Source organism: Mytilus trossulus, chromosome 3 (genome assembly GCF_036588685.1).
Source record: "Mytilus trossulus isolate FHL-02 chromosome 3, PNRI_Mtr1.1.1.hap1, whole genome shotgun sequence".
Taxonomy (NCBI): Eukaryota; Metazoa; Mollusca; class Bivalvia; order Mytilida; family Mytilidae; genus Mytilus; species Mytilus trossulus.
The window spans coordinates 27,236,886-27,257,639 of record NC_086375.1 but is presented as its reverse complement, the minus strand read 5'-3'; the positions used below and the strand labels follow the sequence as shown (position 1 = coordinate 27,257,639).

General features: G+C 32.4%; 2 protein-coding genes across 2 annotated transcripts; both read right to left on the bottom strand.

Annotated features, from left to right (window-relative positions):
* Positions 1-1,895: 1,895 nt before the first annotated feature.
* LOC134710596 (uncharacterized) lies at positions 1,896-3,035 on the bottom strand. The gene has a single exon (XM_063570970.1). The coding sequence runs from the start codon at positions 3,033-3,035 to the stop codon at positions 1,896-1,898; it is 1,140 nt and encodes a 379-aa protein (XP_063427040.1).
* A 56-nt stretch (positions 3,036-3,091) lies between these two features.
* Positions 3,092-4,969, bottom strand: LOC134710595 (zinc finger MYM-type protein 1-like). The gene is made up of 2 exons (XM_063570969.1): positions 4,912-4,969; positions 3,092-4,266 (listed from the first exon to the last, which is right to left on the bottom strand). The coding sequence occupies exons 1-2, from the start codon at positions 4,967-4,969 to the stop codon at positions 3,092-3,094; spliced, it is 1,233 nt and encodes a 410-aa protein (XP_063427039.1).
* Between the last annotated feature and the right edge of the window lie 15,785 nt (positions 4,970-20,754).

Below are 20,754 nucleotides of genomic sequence, written 5' to 3'. Positions count from 1 at the left end.
ACAAGTATATAACCGGCCACGTCCACTCAATATTTTTGTTAGATTTATGTATGTGTGTATCCATCTGATGGGTTCATCCTTTAACATTTGATTTGTATAGTTTGTTATCCTGTTGTACTTTTACAGCACTGCATGTTCCAGGTAAGGGGATTTGGCGCCCGCTAACATGTTTAACATCACCGCTTTCTGTATTTGCTTCTCCCAAGTAATGAGCCTGTAATTCTGTGGTTGTCGTTTGTTGCCTATTAACATATTTGTTTTTGTACATTAATTTGAACATAAATTAGATAGTTTTCTCGTTTTAATTGTTTTAAAGATGATTAAACGGTATGGAGTTTGGTCATTGTTGTAGGCCGTACATACTTATAGGTGTTAATTTCTTGTGAATAATTGTCTTATTGGCAATCATACCACATCTTCTTTTTTATATATGATATGACATTCTGTTGTTGGTGCATACTTTGATAAAAGAGGGACGAAAGACACCAAAGATAAATTGGTGCTGTTTTTTTTTTAGCATGGACATCTGATGATTTTAACCTTGTCCATGCGAAAGATTTTCCACGTTTACCTTAATAGATGTTTATTGAGGACCTACATTGAAGACCTGTTGGTGACCTTCTGCTGTTGTTTTTTCTATGGTCGGGTTGTTGTCTCTTTGACACATTCTCCATTTCCATTCTCAATTTTATTATTATGTGACCTTTCGGATTAAAATTATTGTCGGATTTGTATTTCATGAGCAACCAAGACGTATGTAGCATGATCTGCTTACTGAAGCACCACTGAATACGAGGTTCTTTGGTGGGTTTTGTGTTTCGTTGTCTTTGGTTTCTATGTTGTGTTTTGTATACTGTAATTTGCTTCTCTTTTGTCTGACTTTTTTTGCCATGGCGTTGTCAGATTATTTCGATTGGTAAGTTTGAATGGCTTTATGGTATCGTTGGTCTTTCTTTTGTCCATAGAAAACTATAGAATGAGCAAAACGACCCTTTAATGCTCATTGTTAAAGGCATAGTTTGTTCTTGTGTTTCTTCTGCTTTTATCCATTTGGTTACTTATTCTTAATGCTGATGCATCATATACGTTGAAGTAATTTGGCTGTAGATTTTGTAAGAAGTTTTGAAATTCTAAACATTGGGTTGTTTTTGTTTTTTTAAAAGGAATTAAGCTGTGGTGTTCTATTTTAATTATTCTTCCGTTTAGACCGTAATGATACTTTGCTCATTGAAATATGATTGTAGCAATATATCATTTTTTTGCAAATTAAAACAAAAATCGTTTTGATAATCACGGAACAAGAGAAAAACTGTTCCGGCAAAAATGAGTAAGGTTTATTTTTAAATCCGTTATATTTTTATTTCATTGGAAACATGAAGTTTTTACCTGGCTTCGTTTTCCGTAAAAATCCAATTAAGAGAAATCTTGTTTGTGTGATTTATCTTTTAACAAAACATTTTCTCGCCTTTTCCGTGAAAATAATTGTGGTACATAATTATTATATGAAAACGATACCCAATTTAATGCACCTTTACTAAATTAAACTTGAAATAGAATAAAACCTGCATTACAAAAAGCGATTCTAAACACAGGGAACATGAATGGCTTTGTAATAGAACTAAAATCCTAAATACAAGGCCGTAGCGCAAGGCCGAACGAAGTGAGGCAAATCGCCGAGCGGAGCGAGGCGAAAAATTTTTGAGCCGAGCGAAGCGAGGCGAAAATTTTTTTTGGGGGGGTTCGGGTGTCTGAAACGGGAAAAGCTTATTTCAGCATAACTATGGGAGAAGTCAATGTATTTATAATAAGAAACAAAAGAAACAAATTAACAGAAATGCGTTTTTTTTAATAGCTAGCCTAGTAAGTAACAAAACAAGTTTCACTGTATATCATAGTTAATCTCTGTTGGTCAACCAAAACTTCCCGATTCTCCTATGTCCTGTGCTATCGAATAGCTTCAATACACGTTCTTTGTCCACTGCATCATTCCTATGCACATGGAGCATGGCAAGCCCACAAAGCCTGTCACCACCCATTGTAGCCCGTTCCCATGTTTTCAAACGCCTTAAACTGGAAAACGATCTCTCACAACAGACTGATGTGACAGGCATAGTTAAAAGTACTTGCAATATTGTGAAAACATTTGGGTACAAGTCTTTGTTAGCCAGCTTAATTGCTGTCGTGAGGCTTCCTTCGTCTAGCATACCTACTGTCTTTCTTACCCACCTTTCAAGTTCACACGTTAACTCTTCCATGTTTGTTACGTCCGGAAATGCTTGGAAAAGGTGTTCAATTAATTCCGGTGTTAACTTGCCTACATTTTTTGGAATAAGGTAATATCCTAACATTTGATTTTTTACCTCATCAGGAAACCGGCGTTGCATTTCACTAATAACGTGATCCAAAAATGGGAAAAATAAATTAATTCGCCAATGCTGCTCTGCAGTAGAGGCAGTTGCTGCGTTCTCCCTATGAACCTGACGACCAACTCGCCTACGTGGCATTAAGTCTATTTCAATAGCATCTGCTATGACAGTACCTCGCCTGAAAAGTTCTGAAAAAATTTCCTCTGTTCTCTTTTCCTGCAATAATTCCAGAAGAATTTTTGATTCCTCAAAAGCATCCACCATGTTGCAGTCAGTCTTTTGAAGGAACAATGTTAGTGGCTTAAGAATGCTCAAAACAAATTGGGCAACTAACACGGCAACAATGCATTCGGGGTCTTCCAGGTAGCGCCGATAACCACTTGCATTTGTCCTAGCATCACTTGTGCTTACATTTTCAATTTTAGTCAGAGCAGCATGAACAGATTTGTAGTTTGCAAGAAGTGACGAAACCGTGTCTACTCTTGCTGTCCACCTTGTTTCGCATAAACGCTTCACCGAAACATCTGTTCCCTTTTTCAAAAGTTTTATGTCGACATCTTCTTCTTCATTTTGTAAACCTTCAAGCATATCATCTACTAATTTTGTATTACCTGTAAATGAGTTTAGGATGGTTTTACGCTTGTGGGATGCACACAAGAACCATGTCATTTGGCCGACTGATGACATCAAATTTCGTATCTGGCGCACATCCTTGCAACTCTGCGTCACGGTGACACCACAAGGTTAAGGTTGTGCGACTTGCAGTGCACGAAGGGTGCATCTGGACATTGTTCACGTATGCGCTGTTGTACACCTGATACATGTCCACTCATGACAGAGGCTCCATCGTACCCTTGTCCACGCAGTTTCTGCAATGGTAGTCCCCATTTGTCTAGGTTACTAACAATTGCATTAGCAATATGTTCAGCGTCAACTTCCTTAGGTTCAACAAATCCTAAAAAATCCTCTCTAACCTCATACGTGTCATTATCAACATATCTGATACACAGCGATAGTTGCTCTGTCACGGAAACATCCGTAGTTTCATCGGCCATTATGGAATAAAAACCAGATGCTTTACATTTTTGCACAATTCGTTCTCTTATTTCAAGTTCACAGCATTGTATCAATTCGTTCTGAATCTGTGGTGATAGGTATGTCATAGATTTGTGTGCTGTTTCGAGATGATCTTTTAATACCGTATCAAAGTTAGATTTCCAATTGATAAAAAATTGAAAGTTTCCGTCTTCCTGGTGAGATATTTTATCCCAATTTCCCCTTAATGCAATGTTCCTCTGCCCTAACACGATTATCACATCAATTATGGAAAGAAGTATATCATGATTTTTCTTGACCTTGTCTTCATATGCTTTGCTTAATGATGAACATATACTAGGTTTCTTGCCTTCGCATACAGAGATAAAATTTTCAGCCTTCTCAACTGCATTTCTATGGTCAACGGAGTCATCATGTGATTTTAAAGTTGATCTTTTATTACCCACTGCATTTTTCCAGTCCGTGAAACCTTTACTGCTAAAAAGTCCACCTTCATCCCGAAAAACAACACAATACTTGCAATATGCAGCATCTTCCGTACAGGAATATCTTAACCATGGAAACTGGGATTCCCAAGATGGCAAATATCGTCTCCCCCCTTTTTTAGGATAAACATTAGATATTTCGTCAGCATCTTTTAGCATCGCCAATTTCTGTTCATCTGTACTATGTTGGTTTTCAATAAGAAATATAGCTGGGTCAAGCCCCTTTTGACTACTAACTGACATTAGAGTGGACTTTTTACTAGTACTCGGCTCTGGTGTTTCCCTTATTTCTGGATCTGGTTCATTTTGAATGGGAGAGGATATATCTGGAGTTAATTTTTCTGTATCAGAATGGTCATCTACAAAGAAATTGAACAAATAAACCTAATGCTAGCATGATGATAATGATGATGAATGCCTTTTTCATCTCCTGTCCAGCAGCAAGTTATAAGCTTATAAAAGACGAGAACATATTATAAGCATCAATTAGGATATATCTATTTTTAATACATAATCATAATCCGCTGGAAGACATGTCAACCTAACTGGACACATTTATTCTACCAACTTTCAAGTCATTGGTTTTAACTATGAACAACCTGGATTCGAACCCACGACCTTACCGCTCAAGAAGCAATGGAACACATTAGCATACAACCAGACAATGCTGATCATAATCAAAAAAAGAAACACGAAAAAAATATTTTCAAACAATACTAAAAATATATTTCACACTTTTATTACTGATAAATAAATATAATGAATTGCCTTAAATTAATACATTAAAGATTTGAGTCTCCCATAAAAAGGCGCTTCATGATTTTTTTTAAAACTAATTATAAATAATTATTATATTTTTGGTCAATGAATTATTTTATCGATTAGCATTTGTTGTTCAGTGAATTGATAGTGTATACATTGGTAACTATAGCATTATCCATCCAAAAAATAAAACAAGCAGAAAGCCTGCATACTTATTGGGGGTGTTTATACTCATGAGTTACCTTTCTCATCTTTTTTTCTCTTTAAAGAACCCGTCTTCAACCAGTTTTGTAAAGACATCACGAGTTTGTTTCAATTTTCTATTTTGATTTGTATTCGGAACACTTATTGTTTTACCGTCAGCGCTATGGTAAAAGCTGCACGCTGCAACATAGTGGACACACTGTATGTAGTGTGCCGGTAGATAATTTGAAACTCGAAACTCGCAATGTGTATTTTACATTATCATACTAATATCATTATGCCGCATAATGATATTAGTATGATAATGTAAAATACATAATTGAAAAAAATGACACTTTTAAAAGTTTGGTCGTCGTTTCAAAAGTGAGGCATTTGCCTCATTTGCCTCCATTACGCTACGGCCCTGAAATAAAGAAAACAAATACTTTAGAATAAGTAACATGGCTCGACTATCAAGCTGATTGGCCATCTTGGGAATTTTCACAAAGATCAATACACCCCTTTATTATGTTCTGGCAAAATAAATTGTATCTGTAATTTGGGAAAATAACTAGTTGTCAATCACCCTCAAATGAAACGGTGGGTAAAGGATATCTGGTTTCGTCAGGGGTTCGTAGCTGACTCACTATTCTATGTCCCCAGCGTTCGATGGGTACTCCCTTGCAGGACATTCATCATATTTTCTTATCCATTTAAGATTGTAAATCAAGAAAAAAGATCCTCAATTGAATTCTTATTGTCAAGCTATGATCTAAGAGACATTAAATAATTTGAAGTAAAAGCGTAGAGAGATAGACAGAAAAAAACCCGCTTTGTCCTAGTTACAATTTAATTTTGCAATAAACGTTGGAACATTGTGTTTCCGTAAATGAAAATAACATTAGTTTAGTAAGAACAAACCCGTCTATCAGATCACACGATTGAGAAATTGGTGACTTTTATAAACTAGTTTTATATATACTAATCTGTTTGACTTATGTACATCAGTTTGTATTATATATGGATAATATAAAAAAGAAGATGTGGTATGATTGCCAATGAGACAACTATCCACAAAAGACCAAAATGACACAGACATTAACAACTATAGGTTACCATACGGCCTTCAACAATGAGCAAAGCCCATACCGCATAATCGGCAATAAAAGGCCCCGATAAGGTTAGTATAAATATTCGTTTTTACATGTATGTATAATTTTTTTTGCTACCTTCAGAATTACTACGGAAGCCAAAAAAATCAAACGGAGTATTGTAATCTCTTAAAATCATTCGGGGCAGAAACAATTTTGATTTTCATTCGACCTCAAATAAGCATTATGTTAAAACTAGTTTGTTTAAAATTAGCGAAATTAAGAATACAAGGTAAACAATTATTAATACGCATTATTTCATATCAAGATTTTTTTTAATAAACCGGTTCAAATTAAGAAGGCATGTCGATTATTATTACATACAAGATCTGCATTCATCTATATTATATTTGTATGCGTTCAAATAAATGAAATGCATATGACAAAAAAATCATTATATAGTATTGTTTTTTTTGTATACGATGTTACATGATTTGATGTTGATACGTGCTTTTAAAAGTAAAAATTAAAAAAAAAAACGAACTCCAGGGAAAATTAAAATCGGGAAGTCAAATGACAAAATCAAAGGACATCAAACTAAGAAAACAAGTTATAATCATGACATTGTACAAGCATTTCCTAATGTTGAAAATGGTGGATTGAACCTGGTTTTATAGCTATCTAAACCTATCACTTATATAACAATCGCATATTAAATTTCATAATATTAACAACAATAAAAATAACAACCAATTTTCATAGTCTCTGAAAGTTTGTAACAACACCACATGGTACTAAGTATGTATATAATCCAATAGAATAAAATATATCATTTAAAAGCTAGGACTACTATAAATATCTTTTCAGAGAAAACTGTGTTGTCGCCTGTAAATTTATAACGCTGAATTTTGTGCATATACGTATATTATTAATTTTTTACCACTAGCTTGTTCGCTATATACATTTCGTAATTGCGGCGACCACCAGAACTCTATAGTCGACCACAATGATTGGGAAGAATACGTTTATTTGGTTGTTGTCTGTTTTTTTTATGTTTACCTAAACTTCAATCTAAGGTTATCCTTTTCATCTTGTATAATTTTAATATGGTGCGCTTCCCGGTAGTGAAAGGCATAATTCACCAACCAAAGATATTAATATAGAGATTACTCCGTTTTTCATATTTTGAGATAGAGTGTAAGCCAATGAGACGGCATTCCAATGTGGTATTTTTTCAAGAGGATAGACTTATACTGAGACTTTAAGAAAGATGCACTCATATAACTAGTCGGTTAAATTCATTTGGATATAAGGTACTATATGGTATAAATCTTGAATACCTGCAAAAAAGGATATTGCTTTTTTCAGCCACAGAAAATCTCATTATATTCCCGTAAAGATTGAAGAAAGAATCGATACATACATTTCGATTGACATGACATGCAAGTATTATTGTACTATACGGCATTTAGAAGTTGGGTAAAATTAAACCAAAGAAATATAATTTGTTCAAAATTTTCGATTTAGAAAGCTCAGTTTTGAAATAAGGCCATACATCGTATATTAAATGGTCAAATGTTACATATTTGTTTTTCGTTCATTTTTTTACATAAATAAGGCCGTTAGTTTTCTCGTTTGAATTGTTTTACATTGTCTTATCGGGGCCTTTTATAGCTGACTATGCGGTATGGGCTATGCTCATTGTTAAAGGCCGTATGGTGACCTATAGTTGTTAATGTCTGTGTCATTTTGGTCTTTTGAGGATAGTTGTCTCATTGGCAATCATACCACATCTTCATTTTTATATAATAAAGACAATTAGCTTAGAATGGTTAACACTTTCACTGTTGAAAAATTACCAAAGCTTGGTATCATGGATTCAAAGGATCTTGATATCTACCCTGAACTTTGATTGATGAAGATCGAAAAGGGAGTTAACTCTCTTTGGTCAATTTTCTGTTATTGTACGGTCTTTGAGGTTAAATGTTATTCATCCACAAAATTGCAGGAAAAAAACGTCTTCCTAAATGACATCAAAACAATTTATTCCAAGAAAATGCATATTTTTTACAACAAATAAATAGTTTCCAACAGGAAAAAAAACCCAAAATAATAGCGTTAAGAAATAAATACAAAAATATATGCAATACTATAGATATCATAAAAATTTACATCTCCTTTCCGAGAAGATTGCAACAATATTTAAATAATCTGTGTCTATATGTTTTAACACTGTTTAACAAAAAAAACCCACATAAACTACCAGATGATATTTTAGTCTTTTGGGGTTGTGTGTGGGTTTGTTATTTTTTGTTTGAAGAAAACGCATAGAATGGCGCTCGATCATTATTTGCAAATTAAATGAAAAAATAGTGAGATAATACAAGCAAGAAATTGTTCGGTAAAAAATTATTCTCGACAATGCATATTTGCTTCTTTTTATCTGAAAACGCAAAATGGCAAAAATATAATCAGGAGTGATTCTCTAGAAATTACCTTACTTTTTATTTGATTTGACTCTCACGTGTAAATGTAACGGGAAATGGAATTTCGAAAAAGAAAAGTATGTAAACTTGCCGGTTTGTTAACACAAGTAATACCTGCATATGTCGTTAAATCTTATTTTGTCCGATTACGACAATCGCCAGCTGTTCCGTACCTGGCTCTCAATTAGGACTTGGTAAATAGAATATCCCCGGATTGTTAAACTTCCTGAGTTAATGGTTAGGAAACCTCTCAAGGCGTCTTTATACACATTAAAGGAAGCATCCAAGTCAGATATTTAATCTTTCTGGCGGAAAAGCAGTGACAAACTCGTAAAACTTCACTCCATTTCTGCCAGTTCTACAGTACGTAGTTAATAGTTCTAAGGACAGGTTGATCGATGACATCATTTGCTAAAATAACGAATTTCTAAAATACATGAAAATTCTTACCAAAAACACATTGGAAAGAGAATAGAAACGTTTAAAACAGGAGTGCTTTAATTTCCGTTTTGTTGTGTTTTATAACCCGATTTAAAAATTTCAAAAAATAATACCCTCACAAAATTACTATCAGTAATGCAATACATTTAGATTGACATATTCAAACATTAAAAATGTAAAAACACGAAAATCTTGAATGCATTTCAAAAGATCAGACAAGACGTTTTAGATAATGAATGAATGATGAAAAACACTTTGAAGCAATAATTCAATTTTAACAAGGTATGCCTTAATAAATGAATTATCCCTGTTAAGAGATACAGTTACAATGTATCGTATTTTGGCATTAATTTCACACATTCTTTACAAACAGTTACCGAGTGATTTTTTGTAGGATTCTGGGGCTTTACAGTTAAAGATTGGCAATTTTTTTGGATGTTCAGTTATATTTATGGTATCCTGCCGAGGAGATCAAATGTTGGCACCTCCAAAGAAGCAGCTAATGTGTTACATTAAGTTTTCTTCAATTTTGTTTCTTTAGAAATTATTTTGCGATCACAATGGCAGTTTCTTGGAGATATGAGTAGGTGCCGGCATCTGGTAATAATAATTTGACTAAGGAAGTGGAAGCGCTAGTTCTATTATAATTTGACGTTAATGTCAGAACTCGTCAGTAGGTGTGACAACTGATAGGATGTTTCTGATATTTATCCCCATCGCTCGCCGCTGATTTTTATCATCCTTTTATATTACGGAATTTTAACTGCATACTGCGCTACCAAAATATTCGGTAATAAGGGACACAATCTTATCAGATTTGACGGCAGATGTTATTTTGATTATTCATTACGTATGAAAGTACAATTCAAAGAGCGACAACTCCATTATTTATATTTTTACGTAACCGCGGTTTTATTTATATTAGTCGAAACCCTTTTACCTATAAAACCACAAATTCGTCTGAGTGACTCTCCCCTTCTTGTTAAACATACTGATGAGATCTTTATGTAACTTCAACTAGATTGATGAATGGTTGTCAAGTAAATACAATAAGTTTTGGACAGAATTATATGCTATGGACAGCAACACCTGATGTATCAAGTGTGCAATATAAGATGTCGGACTAGTTGACATTTCAGACACTAATGCATTAATATAACACTTATTTAACAAGAAACCTGCCACACGACCTATCAATTCTTCCTTTAAAACATCTTATTTAAACTGATATGCTTAATTGATAGTGCTTTACTTGTTGATTGGTAGATTTTTATTTTATTTGAACTGGTTTGCAGATATTGTTCGGACTGATTGGACATACATTATTTTTTGTTATTTTTTCAATGTTTGTTTTTTTTCAATTATGCATAAACTATTTTCAACTGGACACTAATTTAAATGGGAAGACGGTATATATTATAGTAAGTACACATCACATTATTTGTATCAAATATGCATGAAATATTTTCAACTGGAAACTAATGGAAATGTGAAGAAGGTATATATTGAGATACGGTACACGTCATAAGTTTATGGGTTACAATTCATGGATTCGTATGTGCATGTATTCAAAAGATGAAGTGAACATATAATAAATTAAAATTTTATTATTCACTTTAAATTTATATTTTTAAAATATTGCTTTTATATAAAGAGACAGATGTTAGGAGTCTATTTTATCAATTTTAGTATTTGTAACATTTTATGCAAATTGAGCAATTAAATGTATTTAACACCTTTGCCAATTATCTTCAATATATTAAATTTATTTATCGCGTTCCAATAAATTTTAATGATTTTTCACGGAGTTCAGTTTTCTTTGTTGATGATTATGTTTTCTATTATATATGGGTGGTGAAATATGATTTTTATTAACTTGGATAAAAGTGAATATGAAAAAACACCACATGAATGAAAATAACAAGATCAACGTGAGAACAATACAAATTAAGATATATCTCTGCAATAAACGATGTCGCAAGATGTTAAAATGTGAAGAAAAACAACTATGACTGCTAAATTCCACAAGAGCATTAATAAATCATATACGTCTTTATATTACTAGTTTCAGGCAAAATTCAACGCCGAATCCCGTTTTGTGGGAATTTCAAAGACGTTGCACTACAATGATGAATGTGCCGTGACTATTGTCGACCGAGCGAAGAGACAAGTTTATTTCTAGAAATGAGTTATTGCCCATTGTGTGACAGGTGGACGAAAATGATGGATAGGTGATGGTTTTTACCTGTAGTTTACCTGTCAACTGTTACAGGATTTATACCTTAGATTTGGTAATTAACTTTATACTTCCTTGAATAATATGACAATTAAGGAACAAATCTTAATTAAAGTAACACAGAATGTCAAAGAAATTAAATAATTGAAAGGCCACATATTAGTTGACTTGTTATAAAATCGAAATAAATAGACTGTCTATTTTAAAAGATCCCCAATAAAAAGGTATATGTTTTACATTTATACAAAAATAATAATAAATTGTCAAATAAAATCGACATAAATAGACTGTCTAATTTAAAGATCCCCAATAAAAAAAAATATCTGTTTTATTTATTTTTTTTAAATAATAATAAATTGTCACACTTTTGTTTGGTTATTAAATGTGAATAAAATCATAAAAAATAAAACAGGTCAATCGTGATAATATAATTTCTTAAGAAATAAAAATTATACCTTTTTTTGTTTGAAACGCGTAAAAAACCTAGATATAATTCAGAAATTTGTTTTTTTCCAATCTAAACTTTTCGAGTCAATTTGTGTTTTTTCGCCAAAATAAGGTGTTACAAAATTATTCCTCTCACAATTTGATGTAATGATTATTATTTACTGATATTACATTAATCTAATTTCAGGAAAGCTAATCGTTTGATACTTACTTGGCAGAATTAACGGATAGGCTGCTGTCGTCTTACATTGTTTTTTTTATTTACTTCATATACTGTTAAGAGACTTTAGAATTATATTAGGAAATTATTTTCCCGTTCAAACTTCAATTTTAAGTAATCGACCAGCTGTTTAAAAACAAAAAAAATGTATCTCATAGTTATAAAGGGAGGGTCAAATAAAGCCAATAGTAGTATACCGGTGTTCAAAAATCTTAAATCGATTGAGAGAAAATAAATACGTGTTTAAATTCCACCTAAATGTAAAACAGAGGGAATAGTTATCAAAGGTACCAGGATTATAACACGTAAACCATAAGAGGTACAAACAGATTTTTAGAACACTAATTTACATGTTTACGATTTTTTTTATTTATACACTTAATAAATAGTGTGGTATATACCCCGCAGCTTCAGCAATATTTGTATCAAAAATTGAAGTAGAATAGTATTTTTGAAAATTTATTAAGCTTTTTTTTTTTTCAATTTTCAATCTTTGTAGAGGAGTCTGAATCACATCTAGTTAGCATAAAAATTCTTGACGACACTAAAAAAAACTAGACAGATTTTTTTGTGACATTTTACTTAAAAATTTCAACTTTCAGCCTTCACACATTGTAGTTGTCATATCGTTACGAATATTTCAAATTTTACACGTTCATGTAATATTTTGCCTCTGAAGGTTACCTGTATAAGATGAATTGATCTGTATTTCATCAACGATATAGAAATATACACATTATATGAGAACGAATTTTATTCACCAAAATTGCTGTTTAAAGCAATTTTATATTTATGATGTAATTATAAATTAAGAATACGAAACTGTCGTCAGAACCTCAACAATTTTGTCAATTTATGAAAAAGATTCATTTCATGATAGTTTAAATTAAAGTGGCAAAAAATTTTATTTAATTTTGATGGTGTGTAAAAAATGTAATATCACAAAAATACTGAACTCAGAGTAAAATCAATACGGAAAGTCCATAATCACATGGCAAAATCAAATAACAAAACGCATCAAAAACGAATAGACAAGAACTGTCATATTCCTGACTTAGTACAGGCATTTTCAAATGTAGAAAATGGTGGATTAAACCTGGTTCTATAGCGCTAACCCTATCTCTTTAGAGTAGTTTTTTGATAATCTTGTAAAGCAGAAATTTTCTCTGGTACATATTTATCTTGTCTCTCTTGATAGTTGTTGCCCTATGCAGTTAGTCTCTATTTATTATTGTCCATAGTCACGATCCTGATTAGACTTGCTACAATTCCCTTTCTTTTATTTCTTTCTTACAAATTTATAACTGAACTGAACAAAGAAATAACAGTACAGGTGCCGTATACGGTGCAGGAAATGCCTACCCTTCCGGAGCACCTGATTTCACTTCTGGTTTTTAGTGGAGTTCGTGTTGTTTCTTAATTATTATTTTTAACTGTTTATGTAAATGTCCTTTGGTTTTATGAGTCTTAGTTTACTCCTTGGTTTTGATTGTTATTGTCTTGTATGTTTACTGATAAGTGCCAGTTTACTGATTGTCCTTGGAGGAAGGATTAAGGCCTTCCTCCTTCAGATGTCAGTATAATGGTATTCTTCTAGTTATAGCAGTAAAATTGTAAAAGGGGCAAAACTGATTAAAAAATATAATTAGGAAGGGACATGTAGCAAGTCTAGATCTTGATATTCAGTGGGTATTGTTAGTTGCTGTATGTCATATTTGTTGTTCGTTCATGGTTTTGTCATATTCAGGTCTGTGGTTATTTCTTTTGAATTGGTTCAATTTAAATCATGTCGGAGCCTTTTTTGCTGCTGAATGTACGGTATGGGTTTAAAAAAAAAATAATGAATAGTTGCTTAAAGCCTCTACATTTGGACTCTTTCAAATAGCTGTTTCACTTTCAAACTTAACAAATCTCTTTTTATTTAATAAATTATCAAACACAACCATCTAATACGCATATTTAACAAAAGTTTCTTGTAATAAGAATGTTTGAACAGATATTACCCTTGTTTTTCGTCGGTGTAAGTACAAGCGATTCTGTTATTAGCCCGACCACTACCATGCAACAAGGCTAATATACATCCACTTATTTGTTTACTTTAAAATATCGCGATAAGTGTGGAACTAACCAGAAAAAAGCTAATATATACTTTTAGATGTTATTGTTATTTTTCAACAACGGAATATTTCATTGTTCTTGCAGATATCTTATCAGTATTTTCCCCAATTTAATAAATTTTAATTATTATTCCGTACTGATACATATATTTCTTTCAATAAGCTTTGAAGAAAATATTTCTTTTGGCAGCTTTGCTCATCAACACAAAAACAGGTAGAAAGCATAGGTTCCTTTATAACAAAAAAGTCATTGGCACTAAGGATAGGGGACTTATAATTGAATTTTGAACTATTTTCATTAGTTTGTTTAATAAGATTATACATGCTTTTTTTCTTGTCATAGTGTGAATGATGTTTTTGACACAAATCGTACAAGTTGGTTAATTTGGCTATAACAATTTTGATTTGATTTGTGTTTTTTTCGTTGTAAAAACCCAATCACATAAAAAAAAAATGATATACAGACTATTGAACAATTTTCGACTGACATTTAAATAATTTTGAATTGAAAAGAATGAGATATTATTTACTGCAACTTGCTTTCATTTCAGCTGGGAACATGGGACCTGTTTATCGAAACTGTCCTAAGATCGGTCCTTAAGCCCTGTCTTTAGTTTTCTATACTGTTGTTTGTAAAGGCACGATACTGTCCCAAGCCTCGCCTTGGGTTAAAGTTCTGTTTAAACAAGAAGTGGCTGTGTATTAATACATCCCATACAGGCAATCGGACTCTGATAAAAACTTACCGCGGGACGGGAGAAGTCGAAGTCTACCATAGACATTTTGGTATTTTTTTTCAGGCGAGAATGTCAGTCAAGCGTTCCTCAATGCTAGACTATATCCTAGACTTTTAGTCATACTTATCATTAGCTGAGAATGATACATGTTTTTTAGTCCAAGATATTAGGTGCACAATTTAATTGCGATATAATAAAGAACAACACCCGAGTTATTTATGCTTTGATACTATTTGGATACATTGTATGGATGTTTATTTCTATACCATTTCCAGAACTACCCTTTAGAACTTTATAAGCGATCTATAGAACAAAAGGACCACGGAGAACCATTTAACAACCCCAGAATAATAAAGATTATGTCAAGTCAAGCATTAACAAATCCATAAATTTCTTCCATTAATCTGACAATTTTGTACTCAAAGGGAAACAACTCGAGAAATCTTTACAATACCACTGTAATATTTCTTTTCCAAATTTTTTTTGAAAGTGATTTATAAATTGCTGTTTGCTTTGCATCCAGTGACAATCATTTAAGGTATTTTAAGCAAGTGAACAATACATAATAGATTCTAAAATTAAGACTTTTACTGTTTGTTGTTTTTGTTATCAATCAGGTCGTTTGTGTTCGTTTAAATTATTTTAGATTTTGTCGTGCTGACTCCACAATACGTGTTTTGCTCATTATTAAAGCCCATAGTTTGACCTTTTGTAACACTATCACACTATTTGTACTGTGGTGGACATGGTAATCATACCACATATTTTCATTTGCAAAGATGGTCTACCGAGATGAAGTGCTAGTTAACGTGTCCGGGAAGCATCACTTTGTACGACTATTTTGAGATGTGTTTTACGCTGTTGGTTTGCCATCTCTAATGCCACCAGAATTTCAAATGTTAAATCACAAAAATACTGAACTCCGATTAACTTAAAAAAACGCAAAACACATCAAACGAATGTCATTTTCCTCACTTGGTACAAACATTTCTTAAGTAGATTATGGTGGATTAAACCTGGATTTATAGCTAGCGAAATCTCACTTGTATGACAGTTGCATCAAGTTCCATTATATTGACAACGATGTGTAAACAACTACAAACAGGCACATTAAGTAAAAAATGTCAAAAATAGGGTTACAGCAGTCATCATTGTGATATAATCTTAATCACAAAAATTACCAAAACATATATGTATCAAAGAAGCATGTGCAAAACTTAATGACGGGATGTAAAAGTACAGAGCCACGTCATATATGTACCAAGGAAACACAAACAAGCCTACAGTTAAAGCACATTACAAAAAAGAACGACAAGCATTCAAACATGTTTCACCATAGCACAAATACGGGATGTTAAAGCATAGAGCCACGCTATATGTAACGAAGTAACCCCAAAGGCACTTAAATATTGCACATTAGCAAAAATGAAAGACACTAATACGTGAATATTATAAACAATAACAGAATGTACAAGTTCAAAACGTATCTTAATCACTATAAAACAAACAAATATTTAACAAAGAAGCACAATATGACAGAAATTACATTTAACAACATCATTCATTGCTTTAAATTATAAGTATATAGTTATCAAAGGTACCAGGATTATAATTTAATACGCCAGACGCGCATCTTTTCTACAAAACACTATCCAGTGACGCTCAGATAAAAATATTTATAAAGCCAAACAAGTAAAAAATTGAAGAGCATTGAGGACCTACAATTCCAAAACCTTGTGCCAAATACGGCTAATATTATCTATTCCCGAGGAAAGAAAAAAATCCTTAATTTTTTGAAAAATTCAAAGTTTAGTGACAGGAAAAATATAAATATGACCATACATTTGATATTCATGTCAACACCGAAGTGCTGACTACTGGACTGGTGATACCTTTCCTTCTTGCCGCATTTTTATATGTTTGTGTATTTTTCTAAAATAAGTGCCGCGTCATTGTGTTTATAAAAAATTCAAAATCAAAATCGTCTCGTTTGTCATAGATTCTGGAACTGAGATGACTATAAACGCATCATAGATACCAGGAATACAATTTAATATTTACGTCAGACGCACGTTTTGTCAACAAAAGACTCATCAGTGACGCTCGAATCAAAAATGTTACAAAAGACCAAATAAAGTACGAAATTGAAGAACATTGGGGACCAAAAATTTCTAAAAGTTTTGCCAAATCAAAAAATATGTCAAAATCGACGTACAAGTCTAAAAATGAAGCGGAGTAAGCCGTGTGTGTTGTTTCTTTGTTACATTGCTTGTAACTTGTTGCCTTTTATTAGCTATTATTCGTGTTTCTTTGTCAATTATGTTCTACTTATTTATATTGTAGTCCTGTAATGCTGTGTTGTCATTTTAATGTTATATTTCACATGGCCATGAAAGAGGGAGGTTTGGCATGCCACAAAACTAGGTTCAACCCAACATTTTCCCCTTTAATAGTTATCAAAAGTACCAGGATTATAATTTTATACGCCAGACGCGCGTTTCGTCTACATAAGACTCATCAGTGACGCTCAGATCAAATTAATTAAAAAGCCAAACAAATACAAAGTTGAAGAGCATTGACGACTCAAAATTTCAAAAAGTTGTGCCAAATACGGCTAAGGTAATCTAAAAAAATGTTAAAAATGTCCTGTACCAAGTTCTTATATTATAGTTCGTTTCTTTTCTCTTATTTTAGATTGTGAATTTACATTACTATAAGACGGTACTTATTTATTCCAAATTTGGTTTTGATGTTATACTTGTTATTCTCATAGCTTTTTGTCTACTGCTTAGTCCGTTTCTGTGTGTGTTGCATTTAAATGTTGTCGTTGTTCTCCTCTTATATTTAATGCGTTTCCCTCAGTTTTAGTTTGTTACCCCGATTTTGTTTTTTGTCCATGGATGTATGAGTTTTGAACAGCGGTATACTACTGTTGCCTTTATTTACATATGACGTGAATCGGTTACGTTTTTGAACATCAACATTTTCAATGTAATACTAGTAGTGTACTTTTTGGCAAGATTCCTCTTATTTGGAACAAGAGACAATTTGGTGGAAGAGTACATTTTTTCCATCTACATTTTTAATAAATGTTGATGTACAAAATGTTCCCAGGACTACAATATAAATAAGTATGAGAACATAATTGACAAAGAAACACACGAATAATACATCAGGGATAGATAACCTTAGCTTTATTTGGCAAAACTTTAAGAAATTTTTGGTCATATTCGACTCTTGTTCAAAATAAGTGGAATTTTTCTAAAAGTACATTTTTACATTTGCCGTTAGAGGGTCGCTGCATTACGAATATCCCACCTCAAGTGATAATGATATCAAGTATAAAAAATGTAGCAATAGTAAAAAGGAAATAACTTTTCCGATAAAAAGATTGTTTCCCTCCAAAGAAAATGAAAAAAAAAACCCTGAAAAAACAACTTAGCATGTGATGGTTGGAGAGTGATAGTGTTGGATTTACTGGCTTACTAACTCAAAACTTCATGTTAGAAGTGATACGCCCAAATCTTAACAATACAAGTAGTATAGAAGGAAACAGATAGGGACTACAATGTATCAAGTACTGGATCTTCTTAGGAAGAAAGATAAGAAGTTAGCATCATACTTTTACTCTATTTTTCGCTATATTGTAATGTTCGATATGTGTGATAAATATGTTCGTTGATTGGGGGAATATGTCATCTGAACGAAACGGGTTACTGGGTGGATTTATAATAGAATATATAATGACATGTTGTTTGGAGTGTTTATATGCTTACTTTATATCGTATCAATGATTAGGAAATGGTCGTTGTTGTTTGTAATACCGTATTTGGTTTAGAACAGCAGATATTGAGGTCTTCATGATCAATTTTGGTTTCACATGTTTTGTAAAGGAAGTCAAGTTGTCGCTTCTAATACTACTTCTCCTTGATGTAGATACTAGGTAGTCCTATATGAGTGGCCGTTCGTGTCATTTGCGCGATTATATACGCGTATATAATTTTCAACGCGTATATATACGCGTATATTGTGGTTTTCAACGCGTATATTGTGGGTTTCAACGCGTATATTGTGGTTTTCAACGCGTATATTATCGTTTTATACGCGTATATTGTTAAAATAAACACGTTTATACTTTATTCCAATTTATTTATCATATACGCGTTAGTATACGCGTTATTTGTGTTAATATACGCGTATGAAATCATTATATACGCGTTAATAAACATTCGTTTGTCTTATTGTTTTAACCAATGAAAGCTGCGTTCTTAAACTGGTTTGCATGTGACAATTGTATAACGGTCCGTGTAACACTTATCAAATCAAAGTTTTAAAAAGTTTTGAAATTTTAGATTTTTGGAATTTTGATCCAAGTTTTAAAATATCAAAATTTCAAATTGTGTTAAAGTTTTGAAATTTTGAAATTTTAACCAAATTATTAAAATATCAAAATTCTTAATATCGTTTATAAATTTGATAGTTTAGAAATTTGATCAAACTTCTAAAATACTAAATCTAACGCGCAATTTTAATTATTTCACTTTTTGAAAGTTTGATTTTTCAAATGTTTGCTTAAAATATCGAAATAGAAAAGGGGCAATAAGAGGGATACCTGTAAAAAGCGAAAGGAAATAAAAGCGGAACGATAAGAAACAATATGAATTAAAAACATACTGATACTTAAAAGTTTATGTATGAAATAAAACGGACAGTTGTAAGCGGTGAAAAAATAATGACAAAATTAATATTTCTTCAAAGAAGATACCAGACGTACGGCTCTGATATTGACCATTTTACCTGCTGGTTTTTCTAGCACCCATATTTTTGGAGAAACAGGAGTAACAGTAAAAACTGAACAACTCGCAGTAGTTCATATAGTATGGTTATGTTGAGCATGTATATATACATTTTCTACTAAACTCTTAAGCAATAAAAAAGCCCAATACACGATGTATTACTTCTTTTGATTTCATTTTTTTTTCTGTTTTGCTTTACGACTTCTTACTTTCTGCAATCATGGTGGCTAAAGAATATGTCATTTGATGTACAGAATGAACGATCATCTTAAACGTTTCTATCTATTCTTTGTAAGTTGTTTGCCCTAAATATTCAGCTTTAAAGTCATAAGAAACGAGTGACCGGTGAAAAATAACGTTCTTCCAATTCTTGAACCAATGCATACAAACATCATAAACTTAGTCTTCTGTGCTCGAATTTATATTTTTTTTCGTGTAAATTTCGTATGATTGTCAATTTTTTTTTCAATCGGTCAGTGTTGTTGTGAAAATATGGCAGGTAATTAAAGTTCGTGTTTTGAAGCCGAAGTTTAACGATTGTCACCTGTTTGTCAACAATTGACGAAAAATAAACAAAAAAGCATGGAAATTGAGCACGTGTTTAACATGTAAATTCAGATTATAGTTTATTTTAAGGACATCCATGCGTATTGTGGTCACCGGATTTTTACGAGATGGGTCACATTGAGGTCACCTTGCATACGGAAAATATGTCGGGGGGAATTGCTTGCTGGAAGGAAGCTATTCAAATAAAGTAAACTTCTTCTAAATATGAATAAATTAAAGAATTTTCTTCAGAAAAAAGTATATGTACAAAACTTTTACAATGAAAACTATCCATTGAGTTATAAAAAACATATGCATTATTTTTTTTTGATTTGAGGTTTCTTATGACTTTAAGCGTTCCGTAAGAAGGTTGGTCAAGAAAAGCGCTTCATGATACTGAATGCACGGTGTCCTAATTAAGGTTGTGCTAGTCCACAACGTGGGAGGTTTTTAATATAATCTTATTTACGCTGAAATTAAGACGGTACTAAGATCCAATATCACAAAATTGGAGCCAAGATATCAAGGCCGTAGCGCAAGGCCGAACGAAGTGAGGCAAATCGCCGAGCGGAGCGAGGCGAAAAATTTTTGAGCCGAGCGAAGCGAGGCGAAAATTTTTTTTGGGGGGGTTCGGGTGTCTGAAACGGGAAAAGCTTATTTCAGCATAACTATGGGAGAAGTCAATGTATTTATAATAAGAAACAAAAGAAACAAATTAACAGAAATGCGTTTTTTTTAATAGCTAGCCTAGTAAGTAACAAAACAAGTTTCACTGTATATCATAG